Source organism: Crocodylus siamensis, chromosome 2 (genome assembly GCF_052110815.1).
Source record: "Crocodylus siamensis isolate JL-2025a chromosome 2, ASM5211081v1, whole genome shotgun sequence".
NCBI classification, from domain to species: domain Eukaryota; kingdom Metazoa; phylum Chordata; order Crocodylia; family Crocodylidae; genus Crocodylus; species Crocodylus siamensis.
This window is the reverse complement of record NC_143396.1, coordinates 12746235-12773762: the sequence shown is the minus strand read 5'-3', so window position 1 is coordinate 12773762 and position 27528 is coordinate 12746235. Positions and strand designations below refer to the sequence as shown.

General features: G+C 44.2%; 1 protein-coding gene across 4 annotated transcripts in view; it reads right to left on the bottom strand.

Annotated features, from left to right (window-relative positions):
• Window positions 1–27528, bottom strand: part of EIF2AK3 (eukaryotic translation initiation factor 2 alpha kinase 3) — a 57612-nt gene extending 30084 nt beyond the window's left edge. For 3 of the 4 annotated variants that reach the window (XM_090035318.1, XM_090035320.1, XM_090035321.1), the window contains exons 1-3: window positions 27210–27528; window positions 16596–16725; window positions 870–1064 (exon numbers count right to left, since the gene is read on the bottom strand). In XM_090035318.1, the coding sequence (XP_089891444.1) occupies window positions 870–1064; window positions 16596–16725; window positions 27210–27469 (585 nt within the window). In that variant the 5' untranslated portion in view covers window positions 27470–27528. Of the gene's footprint in view, window positions 1–869; window positions 1065–12530; window positions 12604–16595; window positions 16730–27209 lie in introns of those variants that run through there. The other variant, XM_090035322.1, reaches the window with a different exon arrangement.

The following is a 27528-nucleotide window of genomic DNA, read 5'->3' as shown; positions in this document are numbered from 1 at the left end:
CAATGTCATTATCTTTAGTACCTTTTTATATGACATTCCTGAAAGATGTTCTATGTTAAACCTGTTACTATAAAGCATCTGGCTGGATAAATTAAGGGCGCTGGAAAAAAGAGGAGAACTAGTTTTGTAGAATAAAATTCTGCAGGATTTTTCTGTTGAAAGCAAAAAATATATATTCTGTAGTGTTACTTTTTTGCAATCCTACATTCAGTTTTTCCATCCTGTGCTTTTGGAATGGGTGTCAATATTTTCATTCACCAAAAGTGTTTTTCACAAAAACAAAATTTCAATAAAAATGTATCAAATATTGTTGAAAGAACTGCTTAAAAAAGTAGAAAGACACATTTGTACAAAAATAAAAGTGTCAATGATGTGGGCAATTTTCTCTGAATTTTTAAAATGCTACTTTTTGATTCTAAAACACATTTAAAATTGTCAATCTTGTGTTAGTTTTAAAATAAAAGTACAAGAAGTGAAAAACATGTTAGAAATAAGCACAGGTCTAGACAGATATTTGCATACGGTACATCACTGTCTTGCTTTTCAGAGTGGTCTCATTTATCATTTTTAGATTACACAATAGAAAAAAATCCATGTACCATTTACACTTTGTTCATATTTGGTTAAGTTAAACAAGAGCGAGCCTACAAGGGTATCTATCTATCAAGGTGAACCTTATTCCAAATCCAGCCTTTAACGTCAGATTTGTTGATCAATGAACTGGAAGGTCTTTTACATGCTATGGTTCTACACTAGAATTAAATCTCAGAGTATAAAAAATTCTTAATAAAAAGAATGCTATTTGAAAAAAATAGTTAATAAAATGCACATATGGAAACACACCAAATTCCCCGGCATCAAGCTTTTACCTTCCCTGAATAGGAGCTCAGCCCATATGTTGTTAAGGATTTTCCCCCAACTAACACAACATCCTCTCCAAATTTGTAGGATGACTCAAGAAGAGATTCAACTGTGAAAGGAACTGCTTCCATGCTCTCTCGATCACGATCCCACTGGAAAAGGTCCCCATCCAAGGAAGGAATGATCATCTTATTCCCAAATACCTACAAGTATTGAATAAAATGGAAAGTTAGCCACTTTTAAACGCATCTCCCAACAAAGCACATATGCAACATTAAGAGAAAGCCAGAAACATTGCAATGTTCAATTCCTAAAAGTGAGGTGAAAAATACAGTTTTGTGTCTTGGTCCAGGCTTTATAGCAGCATTCCCCACTGTGCGTAGTACAAAGGGGTTCTGGGGAGGCGTCTACAAGCTACGGTAGCAATCAGCAATTGCCATCCCCTACCTCAGCTACTCTTGTGCCTCCCCACAGTGAGACTTCAGCTTTTGCTGCATAGCTGACCCCCAATTCTCTTGCACCCCCCCTTCTTCAGCTGCCACTGCTTGGCACTTCAGAGGGGAATCTGGCAATCTGTCGTAGCAGGTGCAGTAGGGGCACGAGAGAATTGGCAGCAAGGGAAGCAGTGGCAGCAGCTGAAGTACATGAAGGGTGCTTGACTTTCCTGTGATGAGGCATAAACCTGCAAGATTTGGGACCCTTTACGGGACCATTAAGTTTTTGAAACCTAAAGTTTAAAGACTTCATAGACCAGCACTCATCTAGTCTGTGTCCAGTGCGATGATGAAAGGAAACCGCGGCATGCCTCCACAGAAGAGTGAACACCTATGTATGGATTCAATCCTCCAGATTGGTGATGCTTTCAAAATGGTTACACTATTTTCCAGGTAACTCAGTGCCTTTGCCCCCTGCTCTTTTCAGAGCCCCTTTGCCCCCACTAGACCAACTGTTCTTTCCAATGCAGGTTCTTTCCAACCCTGTACAAGGGAAATCTGAGGCATTTTGTGAAACAATCTCTATTTATTGAAGGTATGCATATAGTACCTTAACCCACACACCAGTCACAGCAATGCTTGGATTAAAGAGCATTAAATTCAGACTTCACATCTCATTTCTGACTTATGTTTAGATCTAACACTTCCTTCATACTCACTTTACAAAAGAACAAAAAACCAGAAAAGATACTGTTCAGCTAAAGCAAAGTATATACATGGATGTGGGGGAGAGGTGTTAAAATATACAGCAGAACAAAACAATCCTCGCAGGAGTGAAGAATTCAGGCACCATTACACTCACTTTTTTGTCGAGATTCTAGTTCGGAAGTATGAGTCACTATTAAAGCGTACTTAGGGACTCATTAACAGACTCATTATGCAAATGATAGACCGTAACTAATATTGCGAGACTGCCACAGCTCTGCTCTGTAAAGGGTAGCTGGAAACTGAGATCTGCAAACGCTGAACACTTCAGGATGCGGCTTAATATGGCAGAGCTTTGTCTATTTTAACAATGCTCAACAACATAAGCTCATTAAAATCAAATACTATGAGGTGCTAAGTGCAAAGAAAACAGCTACTTTCATGTATATTAATGACCCAAAATAAAATATCCATTCTTCCCAGTTAGACTCCAAAATAAGGATGTATGTCAGGAATTGAAAGGCATACACAAGATTGGAGGAGTTTTCAGTACAAGTTACAGAACTGTCAACAAAACAAGCAGCAATGGCATCAAACTGCAGCAAGGGAAGTTTAGGTTGGATATTAGGAAAAACCTCCTCACTAGGAGGGTGGTGAAGCACAGGATTTGGTTACCCAAAGAGGTGGTAGAATCTTCATCTTTGGAGGTTTTGAAAGCCTGCCTGGACAAAGCTGTGGCTGGGACGATCTAGTTTGGGCTGGCCCTGCCTTGAGCAAGGGCTTGGACCAGATGACCTCCTGAGCTCCCTTCCAACCCTCATTTTTCTGATTCTAACTGCTGAAAACATCTGAAACTGCTCTTTGCATGATTAAAATAGAAACACTTTGTAGGTCTCCAAATCCATCTACACGAGTCATGGAAAAGCATAAGACATTAAGAGGCAGACAAGGTTCTTTGGGTAGAGGTGTTATCTTTTATTAGACCAACTAAATCAATGGCAAAATTGTTCTTTTCAAACTTTTGGGCACAAACGCCCTTTTTCAGACAGAGAGAGAGTCTGCTGGGGAACTGTGCGCTCAGACTCCCTATGCTTGAAGAGGGGTGTTTGTGCCCAAAAGCTTGCAAAGAACATTTTTTCCAACAATATAGTTGGTCTAATCAAAGATATCACATCTACCCAAAGTCTGATTATGTCCTTAGACCAACACGGCTACAACGAACAACCCCAAGACATTAAGAAGAACCGGGAAGAAGAGTGATGAAATGGAGAAAGGAAGAGTCAAATACCTATATGTGTCGTTACATGTATCCTTTTTTACATTTTATTTTGTAGATTCAGTTTCATAACTGAAGCTCAAGGAATCTACGTTAACACCAAAGTGCTCTGGTCAGCGGTGCTCAACTTTTTGGCTCAACTGACTGGATGAGTGGTACAGGGCCAGTTCATGCACCATATCCATGGGTTCTGCACCCAGTTGGGCCCCGCATGCCTAGATCAGGCATCGTGCTACCTGGATCCTTCCTTGCATCGCCCAGACCAGGACCTGTGTACCCGGATCTCACTTGGTGTTGCCCAGATCAGACCCTGCATACCTGGATCCTCCTCCTTGATGCCACTCCACCCTGTGTGCAGGGTCACACTATCTGTCCTGCAGGGCTCCCCATGGGCCCATACACTTGACAGGGGGAGTGGCAAATAATACTTCACCACCACCAAATTTTTAGACTTGTGGGGAACCTTGTGGGCCAGATGCCATGGCTCTGCAGGCTAGATCTAGCCCACAGAGACTGGGGGTTAAGCACCCTCTTCTTGTATACTGATGCTTCATGATGACTGGTCAACCAGTGAAATTACTTTGCATTAAGACTCTAATGACAAAAGTTGAACAACTGAGAAGGGGAACTTTTTTTACTCAGATTGCTAATAGAAGATAAAGTTTTGAACTCCTATTTAATTTCAATGACAGATCAAGGTTTTGTATAATGAAAGTCTTTGCTTAGGATTCAATGCCCTTCAGGTTCCATAGCAAGCGTGTGGAAATCCACCAGGGAGCTTCAACAGAACCAAAAGGAAAACACATGTGCTTTGCTTTCTAATTAGATAAAATCTTTTACAGGTCAATCTTCAGTGATTTGTCCAAAGCTATGAAGCAATAATAGTGACAGAACCAATGACAGATTCTTGAACCTACCTCCCTTGTCTCACCACTAGACAAAATGACATCTATAAGTGCCTAAACTAAACAATCTCAGCCAACACCTACTGGTACTACTGTCATTTAATCTTGGGCAGCATGCTGGAAAATTATACAGCAATTAAATCTGCATAATAAAATTATCTAAAGTAAATGAAGCCTCATTCAAATTAAATGCATGAATAAAATAAAATTGAGCAACAAAAAAGGAGTCTTACACAGAGTAAAAACAAAACAGCACGGTGCCAGTCAGCATTTTATATTTTCTTAGTGCGTCATTAATGACTGACTGCATTTTCACCTCATCCCACATTTCAAATTAACATATGAACTTGTTAGTGACAGTGAAATTCATGTATGTTTCCCCATAGGCATGAAAAGCTTAGCGATTAAGAGGCCTCACTGACAAAAGCAAGCCCTACCTACACAAGTATCCCATCTCTGGGTCTGGGTACACCAAAATAGGTTACTCTGCAGGAATCGCATATCCTCTAAATGGTTAAAGCTGTTCCAAGTAAAAAAAGCAGAATCTCACCCAAAACCAGATGCTTATTTTGGCCAACTCTTTTCTAACCTGTTTATTAAAGCAGTTTAAAGGATAATCAAAATGTAGACCTACTCAAGTGTGAAGTACTTTACAAGGCAGAATAAAGATCCTTCCTCTAAAATCTAACAGCTTAAGACAAGAGAGACAAAATATGTAACACCATTTCGGGTATGAGTGTGTGGTGCATGGAAAATATTGGTTTACTGCAAATATATGCAAGTAATATGAATAAAACAAAAACTCAACAAGTTATACTTACAGGTATCTAACAAAGGTGAGCAAGTGGAAAAAGAAACTAACTGTTGTTTCTATGTAAAGTCATTAACGAAGGCTGCTTTTCTGAAATATAGACTGGAAGTTTTTCCAAAGCACCTTCCTAAAAATGAAAATTATATAACTAGAACCCCCACTTTCAGGTGCTAATGTAGTAAGTGTAATGGCATTTGCATAATTCATGAATATCCAGATTATCAAACAAAACCAACAAGTTAAGGCTATGAGTCAGATTTTCTAATATGTTAATTTTTTCATTAACATTTAATTTATTTTTTATGAAGAATACAACATTTTAGTCTGATAATGAAAAACTGAGAGTTAAAAACAAGAAATCCAGAGGTCCTTTGGTACTTGACTATTTCCAGACATTAATGTCAGTCAAACCATTGAAGAGTACTGCTGTGGGTGTTAAACCATTTTATGCCAGCCATAGCAAGGCATTTAAATAATTTTTCTCCCCATACATACAAGTGTCAGAATTCTGATAAAGAACAGAAACAGGAATATAAAGGCATGGATAGCTAGTGCTTGGAAACTCATTCAGTGGGCCAAACTATGAAACCATCATTTATGCTACCTTATTACTTATGCGCTTACCCATAAGTGATCCCACTGAATGGAGGGAGTAGGGTGGGGCAGGGGTGAGTGGGGCCCAGGCCTAACTGGGTGGTGGGAGGGTTGGAGCCCCAGCAGCTCATCTAGGTGCATGAGGGGGCTCCTGCAGCTGCACGTACCCCAGCACATGCCCCCCCCCACAATCTGTGTGCGGGATGGAGGTGGCTGCTGCTGTGCATTGGGCTTTGCACCCACAGCACAAATTGGAGGGGGAACGACATGTACCCATAGGCAGAGGGGGAAAAAATTATTTGGGGGTGGTTGAGCACAGATGCATGCGTGCACACCCACCCAGTAAGTTAAGTGTGCAGGGTAAGGGGTAGGGGGAAGGAGAAAGGGCGGGCAGGAAAGATTGGGGCTGGAGCAGACAATGCACAGCAGAGGTGGGGCACGGGACAGAGCCACAAGCAGCTCATCCAGAGGCCGCAGGGAAGGGGTGGCGGCTCCCGGCACTGCATGTGCCCTGGGAGGGCATGAAGGGCATGTGCTCCCAGATCTGTGCAGGGCAGGGATAGACCAGTTAATCATGACTGACCGGCAGGTGACCACTGGTATATACGTTCACCATAGACCCATATGCACCTTTACATTACTGAGCAGGAATAAGACTGAACAACAGATGTTCATTTAGTGCAAGTTCTGATTTTTAATCAGTTATTCAACAGAAAAAGCACTAAGCTAGCTTCTGTACTGTCGTTTCCATCAAACTCACAGACCAAACTAAAATTGACTTTATCACACCACCAGTTTAATGCAGTTCTATCTGTGAACACGTTGCATTTCTCTGTAGAGAGTACCTACACTTAAATGTTCTGGAGCTATTTTGACATTGGATTGCCTGTTTAACGTCTCTCCCAATTTAAAATAGCCTGAGTTTAAAAATGGCATAAACATTTTACATACAGACAAAGAAGATGTTTAAACCATTGTATCCGGCAAGGCTCTAAACATTTAGAGAGTCAGTACAGGAAGTCATAACAGAGGTATCTGAATTGTTCTTTAGTGCATCTGCAGAAGCAGAAGGGACTTTTCCTTGAGAGCAACAGAAATCAGCATCGGCATGCAACTCAGGTAGAGAAATGACATCACCCGATATCTCTAAAGCATTACCTCATCTCCTAATCCAAGGAGTGAGTCACCCAGGCAGTCAGCTGCAAATCTCTTGGCACAGAAAATGTAGGTTACCATGATGCACTTACACATTCCTCTGATCTTGTCAATGTAAATTGCTATTTGTTCAGCTTCACTGGTCAGCAATATGGCACACCAGTTTTAAGTGGCTTGTTTGCACTTTAAAAACATGCACCCTGCTAACAACAGATCTCTATATAAGAAATTAGTCTTTTACTTATCAAGAGTTTTTAACTTGAAGTTCTGACATTGGCTGGTAGGACCACCCCAAGCAGCCAATCAGGATTAGTATTTGCACAATCACCAAGCAGGCTGGTGAGGTAATGCAATTTGCAGCAGCCTTAACAGAGAGCAAACCTAACTATCAGAAACGGCATATGTTACTAGGGAATTCGCTGTCTAGACTCCTCACTGGGAAGGAGGGCACAACACAAATTCCACGACAGGTTGAGCTGGGCACAGAGGGAAAGCTGCCAATTCATTAAAGAAAGGGAGGCAAGTGAACACCCATCAAAAAATCTAAAGTACTGAGGCTGCCATAAGCTATTTACAATGTAATTCCGACTTTCATAGATTTATAGACAGTAAGGGCTGGACGCATCTTGCAAGATCATCGGGTCCAGCACTAGGCAGGATTGTATTTCATGACTGTATTTTTTGTAGAAAGCAGGTATCAAGTATGCCAACATGAGCTGGGTGAAATTCAGGGATGGACCTCAGATGTCCAGAGCTTGCTGCTGTCACCACAGGAAGCTGCTGTTTACCAGCAGGACTGGCTGATGAAGGAAAGTGGCTGAGAGTAGGTAATTCAGAGACACTGTTACTAGGATAGGGAGGCTAGTTTATATGGCTGCAGAGCAAGGGTGCAGGTTCAAGCACATCTTATCTTGTCCACATGTGAGTGAGTCCATAGCCTAGAAATGTCAGTAAAACTATTCTGAGCTCATCCCTTTTGTGCCTACTATTGAGCTCTCAGTCTCAAGCTCAGATTGTAGAAAAGAGAATTAAGAGGGGACATGACAGTAATATTCAGGTATCTGAAAGGCAGCCATAAGGAAGAGGGAGAACACCTGCAGAGGGTGGGAAGAAATGTCCTTCTTCCTCAGATCTCATGAGTGCATTTTAACAACCCTTGCAACAGTGGGACGCTGATAGCCCTCATCCCCCTGTTTTGCCTTGTGGCAGGTTACGGTGGTTTCTTTTTTGTTTGGCAATACGTCTATATGTGCAACAGGAATGTTTGTGTTGTTTTAGAAACAGGTTAGAGAAGCATTCGTATGGGATAGTTCAGATAGGAATGATCCTGCCTCAAAGTTAGCAAAGGACTAGATAAGGTGCTGATGACCTTTCTAGCTGTACTTTTGTATGACTATCATTCTACTGCGCTTGAGTGGGCACTAGGACTGCACACGCCAAACAGCCACACTAGCAGCCTCCCAGGCTTGGTAGGCGTCTGTGAACTTGAATGCCAGGCATCCCAGGACCAGCTGCTCCATCACTACAGACTAGAGCTTTGAGGATGTGCCCCACATTAAGGAGTGGCCAGGAACTGAGACAGGGAAATGTGCACAGGAATTTATTATTTTGTCTGGCTCTGTTATTTTCTCATAGGAAACAGTAACATTTAGGGATCCTTACAAAGTTGGTATATCTGTTAGCTTTCAGCTGTCTTAGATCACTGAAAGCCCCAAGGACTGATGAAGCCGGAGCCTGAGAAAGGGATGTGCTTATGAGACTTGGGAATTCGTCTTAGGAGCTGAAGAATGCATCTCCTAGGGAAAAGATGGCATTGCAACCCGCTCAGACCAAGAGAATCATAAGAGTATGTGGCTCTTATGCAGCAGTTACACTCAGTAAGCCACTCTTGTTGTGCATCGCCCAGTTTCACTTATGTATTTTATTTTACAAGGCCACATTAGAGATGGTTTAAGGACATGCCATGACAAAGAAACTTCTAGAACAAGTCTTCTATAATCTACCAAATGTATCAAGCTCTATCTTAAAGCTAGTAATTCTTTTTACCCCCATTACCTGGTAGACTTCACGCATTTTTCAGAAGGACAACTGCCACTTGAAGAAAGAGAAAACCTAGTTTATTCCGGGATAAACATGCTTAGATCTCCTCAGGCAGGCTTTGCATCAGTCATTCAGCTGTCCAACAGGCACACAGCAGGAAGGAGGCACTACACACCACTCATGTAGGAGTAGTGGCATAGATGACGTTATGCAGTCTGTATTGCTCAGAAAAACCCTCTTTCCCTTTCAGAAGCATGCTCTGCAATACGGATCCCTTGCCGTTGTAATGAGAAATGCCTACAGTTTACACTGGAAGTTATAAAACCACTGTCTGGTGTTACTGATCAAGTCTCCAGTGAAAAATAATTTTTCACATCATTTTCTGTATATATTAACTATGAAAAAACTGGAGTTGTGAAATGTTAAGTAAGATTTTTATTTTAACAATACTACTTACTCTCTTTCAGAGTAGAGAGTCTGACATGGGGAACAAAAACTATTTACAAATGTTTTAGATGGTAATTTTTCTTTTTGGGATAGCAACAAGGATCGTTTTCCCTCTTTAGATCAGGGGTACCAAATACGGACCATGGGCCATATCTAGTGCACAAGGCTCCTAGGAGGGGCCAGAAAGTCGGGACAGTGAGCAGGGGAAAGGAAGAAGCATGCAAAGGAAAAAGGGCAAACAAGGGAGAAGAGAAAGCTCTTTGAGATGGTGATGTCCTCTGGTTGCCTTACTGATGCCATCTTGTCAGAAGATCAGTCACAGTCCAGATGACTTCAGCCCAGTGTCATGCCGGATTGCAGCAACCATGCTGGTAGGACATTTCTTTCAGACCACTAGGCTTCATAATGGCAGGACTTTATCCCCAGTCTTCATGTTAAAGAATATCAAAATGAGGGATAAACAGAATAGCCCAGCTCACTTTATCCACCCATTAGGCATAACTTCCCAAGCATCAGTTTTTATCTTATTTCTAGTTTCATTCTGCTTTCATTTACAAGTCACAATCTTAGCACAGGCTGGGATATCACCACATACAGATGCCATCTGGACTGATATATTCTCCTAATGACATTCATTGTTACACAGATGCTACAGCAGAGTGGCACCTTAGAGAGGGGGCGGGGAAGGGATGTCAGGAGGTGAGGCACAGCTATTGGGGGGGTGGAAATGGAACAGGAAGGACAGGGCAGAATTACAGGAAGGAAAAATGCAGAATGGAGTTTGGGATAAAATGGAGTGTCTCTCATCACAGAAGAATTACAGAAGTCCCGGCATATCTGACTACCCACATGGTTTCATAACCAAGAAAAGAATAAAATGTGACCCAGTTCTGTTCACCCACAGATTTTTATTTTGTTGGAGGCCAATGAAAAAAAAATTGTAAGACAGGCAGCATAAAAACAGAACTCTTTAAGAGTTCCTGTGTTGTCTCAGAAGTGTGTATGTAAAGGAAGTGAAACCAAACAGCAAAGCAGGGAGATGTTGGCCTTGCAGACTGATTGTACATGGCAAGTAAGGCTGTTGAGTTGCTGCTTCTGTTTCTTCTTGGCCACACTATTTTTGAACCTCCTCACTAAGGAGGGCCCACAGCTGTCGCGTCAAACTTATACAAAAAGCTAGCTTCCCATGTCTTAGCACCAGCAGCTATGATTACAAATGCATGCTCTTATTTGATTTTTTTTTTAAATGGGATGGTGATGAAAAAAAAGAAACTTAGGCAAGTTTCATACTCATAAACTTGGGCACATATTTAACATATGAACTGAAGAACAGCACATGGTAGGCAATGTGAAGTTTCAAGACATTACAGAATGACGTGTGATAAAATAAGGGAAGGGAAGGTAGTGTTGAATGTTAGTAAAAACAGGAGATGTTCCACTGTAAAACCTTTTTTTTTTTTTTTAAGCAGGAATAGGTTACAAAAGCAACTAAAGGAGTCAGAAGACATGTCCAAAAAGGTAAGAATTAAATACTGTGCAGGCAAAGTTGTCATTAATTCCATTCTCCCCCTCCCCCCATACTTTACTACCCTTTGAAAGAGCAAAGGGTCTAAATGTCCGAAGTGTAGGCTGTGCACACTAGTAAAGATCTATCCACTCCCGCACCAATGAAACAACGTCATCAGACCTAAATCATTGCTAATCAAACTGTTAAACATCAGTAAGAAAGCAAGCAGGTGCAGGAAGCAATCTGCCTTTAAAAACAAAAGCCAATATGTAACCATTAAACTAAGTGACCGACTGATTTCCCATCTTTTAAGTTATTTATCCTTGATGCCTATGAGATCCAAGCAGAAGTGTATAAACAACAAAATTAGCTTCCGCAGTACAGTACCTATATTTCAATTCTCCAAGGTTGTAAAGCAATTATTCTACTCCCTACAATAAAAGTACATTAAAAAGGTATTATTTTTCCCCACCTTATAACAAGTGGAACCTCAGAAATAAACAAAATTAGCCAAAGATCAAGCCAAATTAAGAAACATTAATATACAAAATTGTCTCCCCTCTACATTAATATGAATCCTCACTAGTTGAATAATTTCATAGAAGTTTGTACATTACAACATTTTTAAAAAGGAAAAAAATAATATGTAAGTTGTTGGAATGGCTAACTAACAATGAGCACTGAATATGTAACTCACTACCTGAAAAGATTTATGCACCAAAGTAAACGGCATACAAAAAAAAAAAAAGTTAATCTACCTAACATTTTAAATCTATAAAATATTTTTTAAAAAAAACCAAAAATACAGGAGTTGATGCAATATGAAAATACTACACTAAAATTATTTAAGGCCATTTGTTCAGCTTGAAATCTTTTTCAGCTCTACTCTCCAGGTCCTGGGAAAGAAGCTGTCTATCTTCAGATACATCTTTTCTATATAGCACCCAAGGAACCAAACTCTAGCATCCAGTAGGTCTAAAAACGGGTCTTAAGACCATCTGTTGCCTATATATAGACTACCTGCTATATATGTAGGCAGATTCTACTTGGCAAGGTACAGAATCTGCCTATACCTTGGAACTTTATTACAAGGGCAAATGCTATGGTCTTGAGACCCATTTTTAGACCTACTGGATGCTAGAGGTTGGTTCCCTGGGTGCCACATAGAAAAAGATGCATCTGAAGATAGCTTCTTTCCCAGGGACTGGAGAGTAGAACTGAAAGAGATTTCAAGTTGAACAAATGGCCTAAAATAATTTTAGTGTAGTATTTACATGAATTGTTCACATTAATTACAGCAGGGCAACGGTAACCTTGTTTTCTCCGTACAGTTTTTGCACAAAGTTTTCAGTAAATTTGATACAACTAAGCTCATGCCTTCTAGCACTGTTTCCACAAACTTGCTAGTCAAGAATCCCACCGTTTTACCGATGCAGCAAATTTTAAAAAGAAGCAGACTGCACATTTCAGATCTGGAACAGTTTCTGCACCAAGACCCAGATCCGCTCATTCAGTCGAGGCAAAAAAAAAGTCAGCATGGTAATAACTAAACCAAATGCAACTGTTAATCCTTAAAAAAACTGAAGTGAGAACTAGAACAAAAATAATTAACTATTGGAACAAACTAGAAAAGGAAGCAGTGCCCTCTCCATTTGCTGAAGTCTTCAAATAAAGACTTCTGAAAGGTATGCTTTTAACTAAATGCCAAGTTATTGGGCTCAGTACAAGATTTACTAGTAAAAGGGTCTGTGCTATATATTGTGTCTGAGTAGGTAACCTAACAGGGTCTTCTCACCTCAATCCATGGCTTTTAAGCAACCCATTTGCAGATCTTTCTTCCCAAAGGCTTTCAGATGCACACATGTACACTAAAAAAAAAAAAAGTGTAATCCTAGCAAGTCACTCGCACATACTTTATCTTCTTACTTTTATCAAAGAAGCAAACAGAAGTCAAACCCAAGCCTAGTAGGAGCAAGACATTTAAGAGACAGTTTACTTCTTGGTAGGCTCTTTGTGCTCTTGGCTGAAATCAATCTACTCTGTTCTCTTCAAATGATTTCTGAGAATCAGAACCAAGGGGGGTGGGGGGGAGAAAGGGACATGCAGGTTAACTGTGTGCACAATATTCAGCAATTTCTGTATAAGTTACCATAATCTGGCTCTCAAACAAAACATGACTGACAGTACCCTGGAGTACTTTTTTGGTTTGAAAAACGGAGTATCCCATAGCTTTTCGCTGGACACTGTTTGTAAACAGCTATTTAAGCAGGTACACAACCAAGGAAAAAATTAAATGGAAACTGACAGTGAACAAGAAAAAAAAAATCACTGTTATTCAAGCTCTCATAAAACAGTAGGAGTCTCCTCTATCAATAACAAAACAAAGTTTCAGTTGGTTTCTCTCTGTCTGGGAAGAGACATGCACCAAAAAGCCACCACCTCGCACAAGTTACCCTGGATCATTATGATGAAGCCCGAATTGTTTTAAAGCCCCCAGATAAGCTCCGTGTGCTGGATTGCATAACTGCTTCACCAAGTACATTCAGACAACCAGTAGCCTCCAGTGTTAAAACTGTGACTACTGTCTGCCCACCCCAAAATATATGGATGCAGGAAAGCTGCTTTTCAGTGGCCCTAGAAAAAGCCTTTCCCTGGTGACAAGGTTTAGACTTCACTTTCCTCAAAAGATTAACCTGACCTTCCACAATAAAGCTTGGGGAATGGCCTTTTTTGACCAATTGTTAAGGCAACTGAACTGATTCCCAGGTGTCAAGACTCTGGTGCCCATTTCATTCCCCAAACAAGAAAAGAACTAGAACAAAGACTGTTGCACTATAGACAGGAACGGCTTTTAATGATCCTGGTGAAGGCAGATGGAGGCTGCTGTAGGAAGGCGCAAGGTATGAAGGGACAGGGTACTTTAGAGACCACTGGCAGCACCCAGGACAGAAATGCCTGGCAAAGGGTGCGTGCCACAAATGGCCAGATCCAGCTCCTGGTTGTAGACTGCTAGTCTCTGGCTTGTACACACACATTTGCATTACCAAGAAGGTGATACTTTAGTATAAAGTCATTTCTCAAAGAAGCCTCAACTGAAGCAATGAAAGGGTCATTCTTTGTTGTCTTCAAAGGTTTGTAGCAAGCATTTAAGAACAACTTCAGAGACAAGAAAGCAACTTTTTAGGAACAAAAGACTGTGACCTCATTAAGTCTGCATAAAGTTTTACTAGATATAATTTCAAGGGGTCAGGATTTATCCCTGAAGCTTCAGGATTTAGCGCGATTGGCTGAAAGCAGTTGAAGGCAGTATAAATCTTTCCACAAGGGCTAGGGCTAGACTGTTTGGAGCATTTAGCCCTAACACCCCAGTAGAATTGTTTTGTTTTATTTTGATAGATTTTGCATATATTGCATTTAAACTCTGGAAATTTCATTTATAAAAATACTTGCACCAAAGCCATAAGAAGACTGGAGGGCTTTATTTATCTAGACACAAACTGAGAAGTGCCTGTTCAATACTTGTTGACATTACTGACGCTGAGTGGAAGTGTGTTCTCTATTGCAGTTGTGTATAGTCACTGACAATTGTAGCAACAGGGAGACGAATTAATTGTCTGGCAAGCAAGCACAAGAATAATTTATATTCAATTGACTGAAGTGTCCCATGGCATATGAAATTAATTTCTAACTTAGAAGGAAATTAAACAGTAACACCCTCGCATTTATCATTATCTTGTCTTCCACTTGCTAGCCTAGTGCTGTCTGAATTGCTAATGTCATGTCAATATTGGAAAGGCAACAAAATACTGTGAAAATACTGTAAGTCAGCTCCAAGGCTTATGGACCAGATACTCAGAATGCCTTACTTCAAGATGGGTTGAATACATTTCTTTAAAAACTTGAGTTTACACTTCTCATTTTGTCAGGAATTGAAGTTTTATGAAGGAGTTACAGAAGTGAAAAAGAAGAAAATAAAAAAGACAGGCTAGCAGTAGTCCATGCTAAACAATAAAATTCAAGAGATTATTAGTACCTTGATTTCAAGGTCAGCAATTTAATTAGAAGTAATCTACATTTGGCCTGACAGGAGAAATCAGCTCACATATTCACAGGGCACTCAGTACAAAAATGGGAGAGAGCAACAAAGCATCTCAATTATAATGGGACGCCCGCAAATATAAAATGGATGACTACCTCTCTCTTGAGTTTCCTTGTTCCTTCCACTTTGTATTCCAAGAAAAAAAACTTTAAAATGTTAGATCTACATCCCCTTTTGCCATTTAATAGGATCCACTTGTTTTGCACCTCACACTTTAAAAGTGTCAGCTCTAGTTTTTCTTATTTTGCAAAATGACTTGGGAGTCAAAGAGACTATATAAATTGCTAAATCTCATCCCTGAACTAGACAAAAAAAAAAAAAAGATGCAAGTCTTAGAAGGAAAACACTGTTAAAAAAAAAAAAAGGGGTTGACTATTTAAAATTGCCTAGAGAACAACAAACCCATACTAGTTCAAACAAAATCAAGTCAGCCAACCAACATCTTTCACTGTTTTATTCAATGTTCCTCCTTTGGTTCTTGCAATGCCGAAGTGTCATTAGTCATCTAGCTCGACATAGGACTGGAAGGAAACTCTTGGGTCATCAAGCTGAATTCCCCTGCTATATTAAAGCATCTACATCATATAATCCTATTCATAAGCTTATTAAGCTCAATTTTAGTTAAGGTGTTCTTCCTCTACTACTTTTAATAAAATATTTTCCCAGAACAGTCACTCTTTGGAAGATTAGAAAGCTTCCAATTTATAGTCTAAGTTTATTCAGTTTGTGATGGCTAAAGAAACTGCGAACAAGGAGAAATACAGCCCTTCAAGTGTCCTTTTATATACAGATTATTTCCATGCTTGGATTCAATACATTACTTCAGTGGTTCCCAAACTATGACCTACAGATTACCCATGCCTTCATGTGGTATGGTTCAGTAAAGTTCATGATTATCAGCAAAAAATTTGAGGGCCAACATCACTGCATTATCCAAACTGTTTGGAAACCACTGCACTGTTAATAGGAAGACCTGCTTATGTAAATAGAATACATAGCAAAATTAGAAGAGACTATGGATCTTCAAAAGCAAGAAAGGGCTTCTTTTTGCTTCTCTTAACACAAAAAGATAACAATTCCTTACTACAACAGAAAAAAAATACTTAAGGCTATAAATAGACATTGCATTTGACCCAGCCCTGATGGTCCCAGGTCTTGACCTAGATCAAAACAAGACCAGCATCATCAGATACATGTAGCTTTTCCAAGCTTCACTGATGCTCTTCTGACATTTATATGGGTCATTCCATAACAATCTGGCCAGCCATTTACTTTACAGGTGCACACTGCAATGTTCCAGGGAAAAGAAAGTGAAAGGAAATTTTATCTTACACTCTGACAGGACTTAAAGTAGGATCATAGTCTTACGTGACCGGATGGCTGTGGGATAAAACGCTTTCTCCCAGAAAAAAAAAATACAAATGTCGATTTGCAGCTTAACAGTGAGACAGTAAAATCAGAAAAATCCTTGGGCCGCTTCGAACAATATACAATCAATAGCTTGTTCCTTTTAAACAAACTGCACACTCCCCTTACAACTGACGTATTAGAGCTATAAAACCAGACAAGTGTATCTTAAAACCTGTCCATTCCTTCCCTACCTCTTAAACTCTCATTGTTACTATAATACTAAAGTTGCATTTAAGATACAAAATGGCAGACAATTTCGGGGGGGGGGGGGGGCGGGGAGGGAAGGAGGAGAAAAGTCTAGTGTAGGCAAAGGCTAAGAAGAAAGGACAGGTAAAAAGAAAAAAGTCTTACCTCTGGCTTACTAAGGCTGGATGATACAAGCGAGCCAGATCCCACATCCAAGTCCCATTGCTTTTTGCCACCATTTTCTGGATCCAGTGCAGCAATTCGCCCATCCAAAGTACTGATAATTACTAGTGATCTGCAAACCACATAAATATTCAGAGTCAAACAAAGTAGCTGAACCAATTTACTTTCTCCTGTAAATAGGTATTAAAAATATTTCTCTGACTGCAAATCACATCTTTTTTAGCAAATAAATTCTGAATTACAGGACTCAGCCTGGAAGTTCCACTTAGCCCACCATAAGGTAGAAGATTAAATTTTGTAGCTACAGGAGTGCACCAGTAAGGACTTCCTTGACCGATACAAATGCCCGATTATTAACCAGCCATATCAGCCGATACCAATCCAATAGCCAATTTATAGGCCTGTGCAAAGCAGACAGTATTTGCTTTGGATTCAGCGGGTCAGTGATTTGAATCAGTGTCCTGATTTGATTAGCTGAATCTGAAGATATTCAGTGCTAAATCTTATTCAGCCACAGACAATACAGGCAGGCAGTGCCAGCAGGAGCAGCCAGACAAGTCTCGGCTTGAGCCGGCCGCTCTCCAAGCCAGGTCGAGGCGGGCAGAGCGAGCAGCTCTGGGGAAATGATTGGAGATTTTCCCCCCAGTTTAAATCTCCCAGTTCCCCAATCATTCCCTCAGGGCTGCTAGTACTGCCTGCCTCACCCAGCAATGGGGCAACTGGATGAGCCATGTCTTGAGCCGGCAGCTCTGAGAAAAGCCATGGGGGTGATTGGGAACTGGGAAACTAACAGGGGCTTCCCCCTAGCTCCTGGCTCAATCCCCCAGCTCCCAAACATTCCCCCTAGCCCCTACAGCTTCTCCTGGATTTGCCTGCCTGCCTGCCTCACTCTAGCGGGGGAGGAAGAAAGGGCAGCACGGCCTTATCCAGCTGCTCCTGCTTGTACTGCAGCTCCTGCCCGTACAGTTTATGGCCGTATCTCCAACCCACACCCCCCCAAAAAAAAAACCAACCCCAAACAAACAAAACAAACCACAAAAACAAAACGATTCAGAGAGATTGATGGGTCTCCCAACTCAATTCAATTCAGATCTGGAGATTCAGTGGCTGAATCTCCTCCGAATCAAAATCAGCTACTGAACCTTCACAAAGCCCTACTGATTTACTGGAATGCAGCCTGGCAGCGTGGACAGCAGCCTCCTGCTGCCAAGTTGGGGGGGAAGGGGCTGCAGATTGAGGGAGGGAGTGCAGCAGGGGCAGCGAACATGATCCTGGGGCCGAGCTATAGGAGGCTTGATGCACCTTGCTCTCCCTCCGCTGCTGCCTCCTCTTCCAGCCTCAGGTACAGGGGCTTCTTCCTCCTGCCTGTCTCTGCCTCACAGTGGGGCTCCCCACCCACCCCTGGTTGCTGTCGGGACTGGGAGGTGGGAGGGTACTGCCGCCGACTCCCCTGCTCCCCCCTTTGCTATGCCCATGGTGGACAGCCCCCACCATGATTCTCTCCCCCCCCCCCCCCACACACCAATACGACCTACCTCCCTGTCATCTCCCCCTCCCAGCAGGCTACTGTCTGGGTCCCCTTCCTGCTCCCCTTGCTTGCTGCCACCATGACCCCCCCTTTGCCTTTCCCTGCCTCACCTTCCCCTCCCTGCTGGCTGTTCTGTTATGTTCTTTGGCTAAGCTTCCAAATTATTGCTGGGATTTGCAAAAAGGGGTAGATAGGCATGTTACAAAAGTTGCCATAAAAGATTTGGAGCCCTCTAAATCCCATTCATTTTCATGGAAGTTGGCCTTTTGACTCAGCTTTGAAAATCTCAGCCCAAGGTGCCAACCAAATAAGTCAAAATATATTTTGCATTTCTATGCAGTACATCTATGTGGGGCTCTCCAAGCATTTTATAAACATTAAATGAGCCTCAGGATGAGCTCAGCTGCACTTTCCCCCTATCTGCACTGGTCAGTCCTGAGCGGCACATGGCTTTGCCATCACTTCTGCTGGCTGGTGCTGACCCAGGCAGGTCTGTCCCATCCAGAGCAGCACACAGCTGAAGCTGGCTTCCCACGTGCTGCTGGGGACAGAAGGAGCCCAGCCGGGTTGGCACTGGGCAGCAGAAGCGGCGGCAAAGCCACATGCCGCTCAGGACGGGATGGAACGAGCCCAGCCGGAGCAGCAGGGGCTGAGCTGCACTTTCCCCCTGCCTGCGCCAGTCAGTCCGGAGCGGCACATGGCTCTGCTGCCACTTCTGCTGACCCGGCTGGGCTCCTTCCGTCCCCAGCAGCACTGCAGGCCTCAGACAATGGCTTGGCGGACAACATGTTGGACAAGCCTGCCCATGATCATTATCATCATCGACATTAACACCATAGTACATTTTAAGGGGTCATATATGAAACTTGATACCTGCATTTCCTTCAAGGAATAACTTACTAAGGCAAGCATCAACAACTCTTCTGCCAGAAAATGTAAGTACTAAAACTTACCATCAGTTGCTGTACATAAAATAATTACTGCTGTAGTGTCCAGTCCTCAGGACTCAGTTAATAATAAACCAGACTGAAAGCAACAAACTCATTTCAAGTACCCTAAACAAACACTCACATACTTGACAACTCCCCTACAGAGAAGTCTGTATAACTGAATTCAGCCTGAACTCAAGACAAGGCTTGTTCAAGAAACAAGCTCTCAAAAAACACACGCTTTACTGTTTCATTCATTGTTTATCAAAATTATTTACACAAATGCGACTACTCAGGGTTTATCCACAGACTCATTTTGATCAGACCAATCCCTAGGCAAACCAAATAAAAAAAAAAATCAAACCAAAATAAACTGGAGTAGTCTAGCCAGAATTTAGAAATGTCTGTTTGTCTGTTTTATTCTGACTGCAAAGCGATGCTGACAAACGAATGCTTCCTTCCCATCCACTTGTGCCACCCCTCCCCCCCCCGCCTTTTTTTTTTTTTAAATGAAGACCGTGAATTGGGTCTGGGAAAAGAGGTTATGTTGGGCCGGGGTTGAGATGTGGGGGAAGAGATCCATCTCCGATAGCATGATGAGTGGAGTTTGTTTCGTTAGAAGAGTGTTTTAAAATAAGAAAGTATATGTTATTGTAAGCTGCCCTGAGCATTTGTGTAGTGTAGATAAAAGTCAAATTTTAAAAACTAACAATAGCAGTCCCATCCCTCCCCCAGCCTGCTGTGTTTTGCTGTATTTGTTACATGTTTCATATCACCTTTATTTACCACAGAGGTGTCAAACATATAGCCCACAGGCTGGATCTGTCCCATGCTGCCCCACCATCCAGCTTCCAGAGCTGTCCTGGAATCTGAGCAGAGCCAAAGGGCAGGGAGTGAGGCAGGTCCGCATGCTGGATCAGGTCCACAGACCCCTGGCACCCCCAGCATACAAAATACAGCTACTGGTCCAGCTTGTTTGGGACCTGCACGGCCCAAAGCCTGGAGGCGCTGGCATGTGCAGATCCCAAAACTAGAACAGGTGCAGTGCTGCACAATATGCCCACCCTGGCCAAACTGTGCCACACATGATGTCTGCTCCAGGGCTGTGCCACATGTGGTGCCTGCTCCAGCCAGTCCAGCACCCATACTGAGAATGGCACATTCCCAGAGTGGACACCATATGTGGTGCAGTCCAGCCAGGGTGGGCACCACATGCAGTGAGGTGCCCAATTCCAGGCAGTCTGGGGTCCATACTACATGCCCCCAACCAGACTGCACATGCCATTTGTTTTACAATTCACACCACACACACCAATGCTCCCAGACTGGCTGGAGCCATTGCCAAATCTGGTATGCTGAGGATGGGGGAGGGAGTCTAGGGGCCCACTCCCAACCATGGACCAGCTCTGGGCCAGACAAGTCTGACACATCTGCTTTACCAGAGGTAAACATCCATCTAACATAGCTAGTGACAAGGGTTGGAAGTTACAAGCATCCTTCTTTGTGACAAACTCAAACATCTTATCTGCAGTTATTTTCTTGGGAGGATAAATGTACCATGATTTAAGTTTTCATATCACTTATTGAAAGAGAATTCACTCATCTTCAGAAGGGAAAAAGAATCTCTGCACCAATTACATGTGGTCACTGGAAAACTGGTTTGGTTACTATGTATTGGCTACCCCCAAATTTTCCACCCAGTTATGATTCTATCTTCCTATCTGGAGATAAAAGCTATTAAAAAAAAGTTTAAGGAAATGGTGGCAATAAAATGGATTTTATTCATAAGCCTCACCTACTAAGCAAATACTTCTGTCCAAAAAGCACAATTGCTTTGTTTGAATAGACTAGAGTCACAAGACAAGATCAGTTCAGATATAATCTTAAAATCTTACAGTTTGCTACATTTAGAATTAAAATTAAGTGACTAGTTACAAGAAAAAACAAACAAACAAACAAACAAAAAACCCCCAACACCATTACACATGTTGGTCTTTGTTAAGGACTGATTAACCAAATAAAAGCTGTAAAACATTTTGTAAGTGTTTTCTTTCAGATATTTTAGTCTTATGTTACTTGTGGCACTAGCGAGATTTTTTGACAAGTAGATGTTGCTTTAAAAATAGCTGCTTTTCTCGAGGGTTTTTAAACCTTGTAGTTGCTTTGCTTCCAGAGATCCTCTGAAAAACCTCTCTCAATCATACTTGCCACTGCTATTACATCAGATTACCACAGCATACTATGCCAAATTCATAATGGTCACGCTTAGAAGACCAAGCTTAGAGAACTACAGAATTATTCAGGAACAAGACAACTATCACAAGCTTTTTCTTGACTGAAAACATTTTGAACCCAACTGAATAGCAGTTTTATAAGTGAACTTGTAAGGCAGGATTGCATACTTCCTGAATGTACCGCTTAAGTCAGACATCCAATCAAATACTTTGGAATAAAAAGATACAACGTGACCACAACAATTCTTACATTAGTACGCCTGCACTGATAGAGATTTTTTGGGCCAATACCAATGGCTGATTTTTAAGGAGCTGTATCAGCCGATATTGATCCAATTCCAATATGCAGCCAGGCAGCCTGAAGACCAGCATCAGGCTGGTAAGTCTGGTGTTGAGGAAAGGATGTGGGGAGTGAAGGGGCATTGGGGGGGGGGGGCAAGATTGAGGCCAACCCATACTGAACGAAAGAGTGGGGCAGGGGCAGATGCTACCCAGCCAGGGTGGGCCATGGGACAGAGCCACAAGCAGCTCATCCAGGGGGTTGCAGGAAGGGGTGCACACAAGGTGGGACTGCAGCCCTGCATCTGCATGGGGCCAGGGCTGCAGCCACAGCAAAATTTATCATAGCCCCCCACTGTAGCCACTGCCCACTGAGAACAGCCCGGCCCAACACCCGTGCTGGGAAGAGCCTGGCACTGGCACCAGCCCCAGCCTACACCAACAGCCCGCCCCACCCCACATGCAGATCTGGGGGCACATGCCATCCCATGATGTGCACAGCTGCTTCCCCCACCTGCACAAGCTGCTTGCAGGTCCATCCTGAGCCCTGCTTTGGCAGCACCTGCCTGTGCCCCACTCCCCCCCTCACTATGGGGGCCTTGATCTGCCCCCCCCCACACCCCTTCCCCTACCGACTTACCAGGTAATGCTGCTCCCCAAGCCGCTAGACTGTACTCCTAGCTGCATACATGCTGTGCTGTGGCTGTGTGCATGTGTGGGGCATTTAGAAATTGGACACATAAGGCAAAAAAAGTTGACTTCTGATGCTATCAATTTTCCCCTATAATTGGTGCTGATCTGATATGGGACTGATATATCGGTGCACCTCTGCACACTAGTTCATAGTTTCATAGTAGCTAGAGTCGGAAGGGACCTAGGTAGATCATCTAGTCCGACCCCCTGCCTTGGCAGGAAAGAGCACCGGGGTCAGATGACCCCGGCAAGGTGCTCATCTAACTTCCTTTTAAAAATCCCCAGGCTAGGAGCCTGCACCACTTCCCCTGGAAGCCGGTTCCAGGCCCTAGCCGCCCTGACTGTGAAGTAGCGCCTCCTAATATCTAATCTAAACTTACCCTCCGCCAGCTTGTGACCGTTATTCCTGGTCACTCCTGGCAGCGCACGGGGGAACAGGGACTCCCCCAATACCTGCTGATCCCCCCTGACCAGTTTGTAGCAGGCCACAAGGTCCCCCCTTAACCTTCTCTTGTGGAGGCTAAACAGGTTCAGGTCCCATAGCCTCTCCTCATAAGGCCTGCCCTGCTGACCCCTGATCATACGAGTGGCCCTCCTCTGAACTCTTTCCATATCGTCCACGTCCCTCTTGAAGTGTGGCGCCCAGAACTGGACGCAGTACTCCAGCTGCGGCCTGACCAGTGCCGCATAGAGGGGGAGGATCACCTCCCTGGACCCGTTCGAGATGCATCTGTGGATGCATGACAGGGTACGGTTGGCCTTCTTCACTGCCTCCCCACACTGCCGGCCCATGTTCATCGTGGAGTCAATGACGACTCCAAGATCCTTTTCCGTCTCCGTGCTGGCAAGAGGGGAGTTCCCCAACCTGTAAGTGTGGTGCCGGTTCTTCCTCCCCATGTGCAACACCTTGCACTTATCAGTGTTAAACCCCATCCTATTCTCATCCGCCCACCGTTGCAACCTGTCAAGGTCAGCTTGTAGCCTATTGCACCCTTCTAGTGCACCCACATCCCCCCACATCTTAGTGTCATCAGCAAACTTGAACAGGGTGCTTTCTACCCCCTCATCCAAGTCACTGATGAAGATGTTGAACAGTGCGGGCCCGAGGACCGAGCCCTGCGGAACCCCACTGCCCACGTCCTTCCAGGTCGAGAAGAACCCATCCACTACCACCCTCTGGGTGCGGCCCTCCAACCAGTTGGCGACCCATTTGACTGTGTGGGCATCGACACCACAGTCTCCCAGCTTTTTGATGAGGACAGGGTGAGAGACAGTGTCGAAAGCCTTCCGGAAGTCCAGAAAGACTACATCCACAGCAACCCCTGCGTCTAATGATTTGGTGACCTGATCGTAAAAGGCCACCAGGTTGGTCTGACAAGACCTGCCACTGATGAACCCATGTTGGTTGCCCCTGAGCATGCATTCCCCCGCAAGGCCCTCCTGGATGTGTGCCAGGATAATTTTTTCAAAGAGCTTACCCGGGATTGAGGTAAGACTAACTGGCCTGTAATTTCCCGGGTCCTCTTTTTTTCCCTTTTTGAAGATAGGGACCACATTGGCCCTCTTCCAGTCCTCCGGCACCTCACCAGAGCACCACGAGTGCTCATAGAGCCGCGCCAGGGGTCCCGCAATGACCTCGGCCAGTTCCTGTAGAACCCTAGGGTGAAGATCGTCCGGACCAGCGGACTTGAACACATCCAGCCTCTCCAGAAGTACCCTAACTCCTCGCTAACCCCTGGCCCAGGCGTGTCTCTCCCGGGGCCCGAGGGGGGCCCAGCAGGGAGGTGGCTGAACTGGTCCCTACTTAGGAAGACAGAGGCAAAGAAATCGTTAAATATGTTAGCTTTGTCATCTGGCGTGATGACTAAGTTGCCCATCGTGTCCTGCAGGGGCCCCACATTACCCGGGACCCTCTTTTTACCCCCTATGTATTTGAAGAAGGACTTCTTATTGTCCTTAATCCGGGAAGCTAGTCCTATCTCCATCTCTGCCTTGGCCTTCCTGACTGCCCCCCTACATCCTCGGGCGACTGTAACATAGTCCTTCTTGGTGATGACCCCATCCCTCCATTGGGTATATGCCTCCCTTTTAGCAAGGAGACATTCCCGGATGCTCCTAGTGAGCCATGGGGGTTTATGTGCCCTCCTGCTCCCTTTGACCCTTGTTGGGATTACCTCCCTTTGGGCGTGGAGGATCGTCTCCTTAAGGAGCAACCACTCACCTTCGACATCTGATTCCCTTCCCCTCTGGGTCCTCAGCGCTTCCCCAACGATCCTCCTTAGCTTGTTGAAGTCAGCCCTCCTAAAGTCTAGGGCTGTTGCCTTGCTGCAGCCCTTTGCCACCTTACGCTGGATGGTGAATTCCAGCAAGCGATGATCACTGTCTCCCAGGTGGCCCATCACCTGCAGCCCCCTCACCAGGTCATCACCCGTGGCCAGCACCAGGTCCAACAAGGCGTCTCCCCTGGTGGGGCTGTGCACCTCCTGGGTTAGATGGAGGTCCTGCACTCTGGCTAAGAACCGACGTGAGCGATCAGACTTGGCTGACTGCTCCTCCCAGCAGATGTCTGGGAAGTTCAGGTCCCCCATGATGACCACATCCTTAGCCCTCACTGCTCATGTTAGAGTCAAAAGGTGCTTTTGAAAGAAACGTGTTCCAGAAACAAGACATTATCACTGGCAGAGTCGGCACCCACACAACTTCACCTTGCTAGCGTAAGAGATGCCAAAACCAATAGGGACTAAACATCAGTATTACACAAGGAGATCTGAACTACACCACATCCAGGTGTTTCTCATATTAAACTGTTTCCACTCAGATAACCAAATGCATTATCATGTACACCAAAAGCCTATCCCTCTGGCAAAAAAGAGCACTGATCCTCTACTAAAGTATTGTTAGCACCATTTTCCCCATTTAAACAGGCAGAGAAAAAACAAAAACAAAAAAACTCACAAGTTGCAGACTTTTGAAACAGATACACAGCAGTCTAGCACATTAAAAGTGATCTGCTTATGGACTGAATAGTACAGCACTACAGATGGGCACATGAAAACTCCATTCCACTGTGTTGAATGTGGGAACTTGAGCTACGCAGGTACAGAGACCCTGCAAGATCAAATGTAACTAAGCCTGGGGAAAAATATATTACAACTGGGTCCCCCTGGCAGCAATATCTGTGGTAAAAGGCAAGCTTTAATGTTTGTATTTTTTTTAAAGAGATTATTTATTCATAAAAAGGTCACAAAACTGTACACAATTCATTCCCCCAACCCCAGAATAGGAGAGCAGCTTTTTGGGGCACTAATGAGAGTACTTTCGGATACTGAATTTTAAGGAAGACCTGACTTTGTTATCTGTCAGCTTCACAACCTTCCATACACTGAAAGAACTGCTCTTCTACATGTACAGCGTACTTATGCATGAAGTTTTAAGCACCTGCAGTTAACTTTATAATTCAACAACCCTTGCCATTTACAGTTTCCTAGCAAAAGGAGAAATCCTCATGAGCTACACTATAAATGAATGCCCTGAGCATTTCATCAGTTCCTGAAATATCAGGGAAGAGTTTCTTCATGCAATTCACAGCCAGAACAGAACTATCTCCAAGCAGTGCCACATTATATTCAACTGCTCTTAAACACCTGAACAGCCAGAACAAAGAGACTGCATCCTCCAAGTGCATGTTACCAAACCCCTAACAGCAATGCTTCAGGTGCAAAGAGAAGTAGGAAGCTATAACCACACAGGAATCCTACTGCCATTTCACAATAAATCTAAACCTAGTGCGTTTACCAGTAAGTGTCCTCATCTGATTTTCAGCTTCAAATTATGAAATCAACTGTTTCATAAAAGAATCTAAGAATTCATTAGTCCTTACCGTAGTTTACTGTGCGACATGCATTTTGAGATTAGGTTACATGACAGAAACAAGTTACAGTTACTTCCCCCTCCCCCCCCCAACCAGTACATGGGAACCAGGTTGTGATCTTTAATGAGATAATGACAACAACAACAAAAAGAGACTCCTAACTGTGGAAGGGGGAGGGGAGAAACCTTTCAACTGTCAGAAAAAAAGGAGTGTCAGCCAGTTTCCTGCCCAGTACAAACACTGCAAGTCTCTGAGAGCTTCACATCTCTCACTTTTACACGGCCTGGTTCCTTTTTAAGCTTAAGCAACAAAAATATGAGCAGTCACAATGATGCAATGCCTGACTCCCGCCCCCCAGCCCTGCGCAGCTCAGGGTTAGTTCTGCCTCTTACTTGCCACCAAGATCTTGCCTTCACGGGTTTTAGCTAAGTTTAACCAAGACAACTGCAGGCTGCAAAGGGGGAGGGGCAGGAAGCAGCAAAGCAATGGAAAAGCCCACTATGATGAAAGCTACAGATTCACAGATGGGAGGGTCGGAAGGGACCTCAGCAGGGCTCATCTCCCACAGGCTCTCTCCTGCCTAGCACACATCGATACTACAGGCTGAGCAGAAAGAAGCGAAGCTTTAATGCAAGCGCTCCTCCACCGGTACCAGACGGTGCTGAGGTGCACACGACTCAACCACACGTTACACTCGCAGGGGCTCGTGGCACTTTGAGCAGTGACCCAGCCGCATTCGACATGCCTGACAAAGCAAATGAGCGGTTGCACAATTATTCCACAAAAAGCTGATAATAAAACTTTGTGGCTTGCTCTTATCACGCCATTAATTGAGCCTGTGGTGAGGGGGAAGTGAGGAGATCCAGGCACCAGGGCAGGCCAGAGGAACCCAGCCGCCTCCTCGGCTCAGCACGACCCTTCCTAGAGGTCGTCCTGGGGAGGTCCAGGCCACGGGGACCCAGCACCCGGCTTCCCCCAGACACCCCCACGTTTCCTGCCCCCCCCTTGCTTGCCACGTGCCCCCCCCCACCCTCCCCTAGTGTGCCCCCACCCCTCCCCCACCTGCTGCTGGGCCGCGTCTCCTCCGCCTCGTCGTCCGGCTCCTGCTCCCCGGGCCCCGCGGACGCCACCCCGGCCTCGTCGTCCTCCACGGTCACGTCGGCCCCGGCGGGGAGGGCGGCGGGAGCGGCGGCCGCCCCAAGCGCGAAGCAGGTCCCCGCCCGGCCAATGCGGCCCGCCGCGCCCCGCACCACCAGCACCACCACCAGCAGCAGGAGGCGGCCAAGGGCGGCCGGAGCGCGCCGGCCCCGCGCCCCCCGCATGGAGCGGCCGCTAGAGCATGGACCCGCTGCTGTCGCCGCAACCGAGCCCGCTGGCTCGC